This window comes from Aplysia californica, unplaced genomic scaffold (genome assembly GCF_000002075.1).
Source record: "Aplysia californica isolate F4 #8 unplaced genomic scaffold, AplCal3.0 scaffold00057, whole genome shotgun sequence".
NCBI classification, from domain to species: Eukaryota; Metazoa; Mollusca; class Gastropoda; order Aplysiida; family Aplysiidae; genus Aplysia; species Aplysia californica.
In genome coordinates, this window is record NW_004797327.1 from 1,346,316 (window position 1) to 1,348,720 (window position 2,405).

Here is a 2,405-nt window from a genome sequence, read left to right on the forward strand (position 1 = left end):
ATATGTAAAATCTATCTATCTATCTATCTATCTATTCAACTGTTTGGTTATTGGAGGAACAATCTTCCCTCTTAAAAGCATTCATAAGACCACTTTGGTCTCCCCAGATGGAAGAGCGGAAAACCGCATTGACCATTTTTGCATCTCCTGAAAGTTTATTCGGAGTCAGAGTCTTACGAGGAGCAGACGTCGCATCATTTTATCCTTGGAAAGATGAAACTGAATCTGAGAAGGTATGCACAAGTCACAAGTGAAAGTCGTCAAAAGTATAAAGTGAGCCTTCTGAAAGATCCAGTAAAGAAGAATTGAGTTCAAGTTCGAACTGAAGAACAGATTTCAAGCCCTTCAAGATGCGGACGGATGTGAAGTAAATGAACACCGGGACAAGAAAAATGAGGCAGAGCACCCTAGGACTCAAAGTCCACACCAGGAATGAATGGATTTCACAGGAATCTCTAGACAAAGTCAAAAGAAGAAGAGAGCTGAAGGGCCAAATCAACAACAGCTATACCCGAACTGAGAAACTCGCTGCACAACAAGAGTACACCGGAGTAAACCGTGAGGTGAAGAATTCCATCAGGAAGGACAAAAATACCTGCCTGAATGGTTTGGCCGAAAAGGCAGAGAAAGCAGCAAGAGACGGACACTTGCAGATTGTACACCAGACAACAAAAACTCTTTCAAGTAGGTTCAGCAAGCCCACTGTACCAGTGAAAGACAAAGAGGGAAAGACTACCTTCATCCCAGGGGGCAACTGAACCGATGGAGAGAACGCTTTGATCAACTCTTGAACAGACCACCTCCAGAAAATCAACCTGAAATTCTTCCAGCCAGAGATGACCTCCCAATAGTTACGGAACCACATTCGGGAGACGAAATTGGTGCAGCTTTAACATCACTGAAGTCCTAAAAGGCAGCTGGTCCCGACCAAAAACCACCAGAAACCCTAAAGGCGATAAAGATAAATCAGTGGGAATTCTCTATGCTCTTGTCGAAAAGGTTTGGCAAGAGGAGGAAATACCATCAGACTGGAAGGAAGGCCACCTAATCAAGCTGCCAAAAAAGGAAGACCTCAGCAAGTGTAACAACTACAGAGGCATAACACTCCTGTCCATTCCTGGTAAAGTCTTTAACAGGATACTCATGGAGACAACCAAGCTGACAACAGACGAGAAGCTCCAAGGAAACCAGGCACGATTCCGCAAACATCGATCATGTGTGGACCAGATCGCTTCTCTGTGCATCAATATTGAGCAATTGCTTGAATTTGAATGGAATTCACCACTCGTGGCCAACTTCATTTATTATGAAAAGGCATTTGACAGCGTGGACAGGGAAACTCTGTGGAAACACATGCGGCATCATGGAATACCTGACAAAATCGTCAAGCTTGTAAATGCCACCTATGAGGGAACAAACTGCCAAGGCTTCCATGAAGGACAACTCTCAGAACCATTCCAGGTACAGACAGGAATGCGACAAGGATGTTTGTTCTCACCTTTTCTCTTCATACTGGCAATTGACTGGGTCGTGAAAGAAGCCACCAGAAGCAAGCGCAATACAGTGGGTCCCTTGGCAGCAGCTGGACCACTTGGACTTCGTCGATGACCTTGCACTGCTCTCTTACACACATGCTCAGATGCAAGAAAAGACCAAGGACCCCAGCAGCCTATCAAGAAGTGTTGGCAAGTCGAAAGTAGTGAAGCTCGGAAAAGTTTTAAGCCTTGCTGTGACAATGGAAGACACTCCCCTGGAAGAAGTGGACTCCTTTACACACCGTGGAAGTGTCATCGATGGTAAAGGTGGAACCGAGGCGGATGTAAAGCGAGAACCGCCAAGGCAAAGTCAACATTCAATCAATTATGAAAAGTCTGGAAAGCAAGAAACATCTCACTGCACGCCAACGTTCGACTCTTTAACGGCAATGTCAAGTCAGTGCTCCTCTACGGCTGCGAAACTTCGAAGGCAACAAAGACAGTACTGAATAAAGTCCAGACTTTCATCGACAGATGAATGAGAATGTAGTGGCAGGATAGAATAAGAATTGAAGAGCTGTGGGGAAAAAAGGACAAAAAGATATAGAAATAGAAATGGGACTAAGAAAGTGACTATGGATGGGACACACCTTAAGAGAGCCCCGCTAAATATCACAGAACAGTCGCTGCAGTGGAACCCAAGGGAGCACGAGGTAGGGGTAGGCCACGGGAAACATGGAGGAGATGTGTTGAAAGGGACATGAGAGAGATGAAGCTCACTTGGAACGAGCTTGGAAGGATGGCCCAGGGCAGAGATAAATGGAATGAGCTTGTATGTGGTCTATTATAAACAACAACAACAAAAATAATACATGTAGTAGAGATGGTGATAATAATGATAATATTAATATTTATCATTATTATTATTAT

General features: G+C 44.3%; 1 protein-coding gene across 1 annotated transcript in view; it reads left to right on the plus strand.

Moving 5' to 3' along the window:
* The first annotated feature begins 1,143 nt into the window (after positions 1-1,143).
* LOC101857933 overlaps positions 1,144-2,405 on the plus strand; it is a 6,999-nt gene continuing 5,737 nt past the window's right edge. Inside the window, exon 1 of the mRNA XM_005093078.1 lies at positions 1,144-1,461. Within this exon, the coding sequence (XP_005093135.1) occupies positions 1,144-1,461 (318 nt within the window). The remainder of the gene's footprint in view (positions 1,462-2,405) is intronic.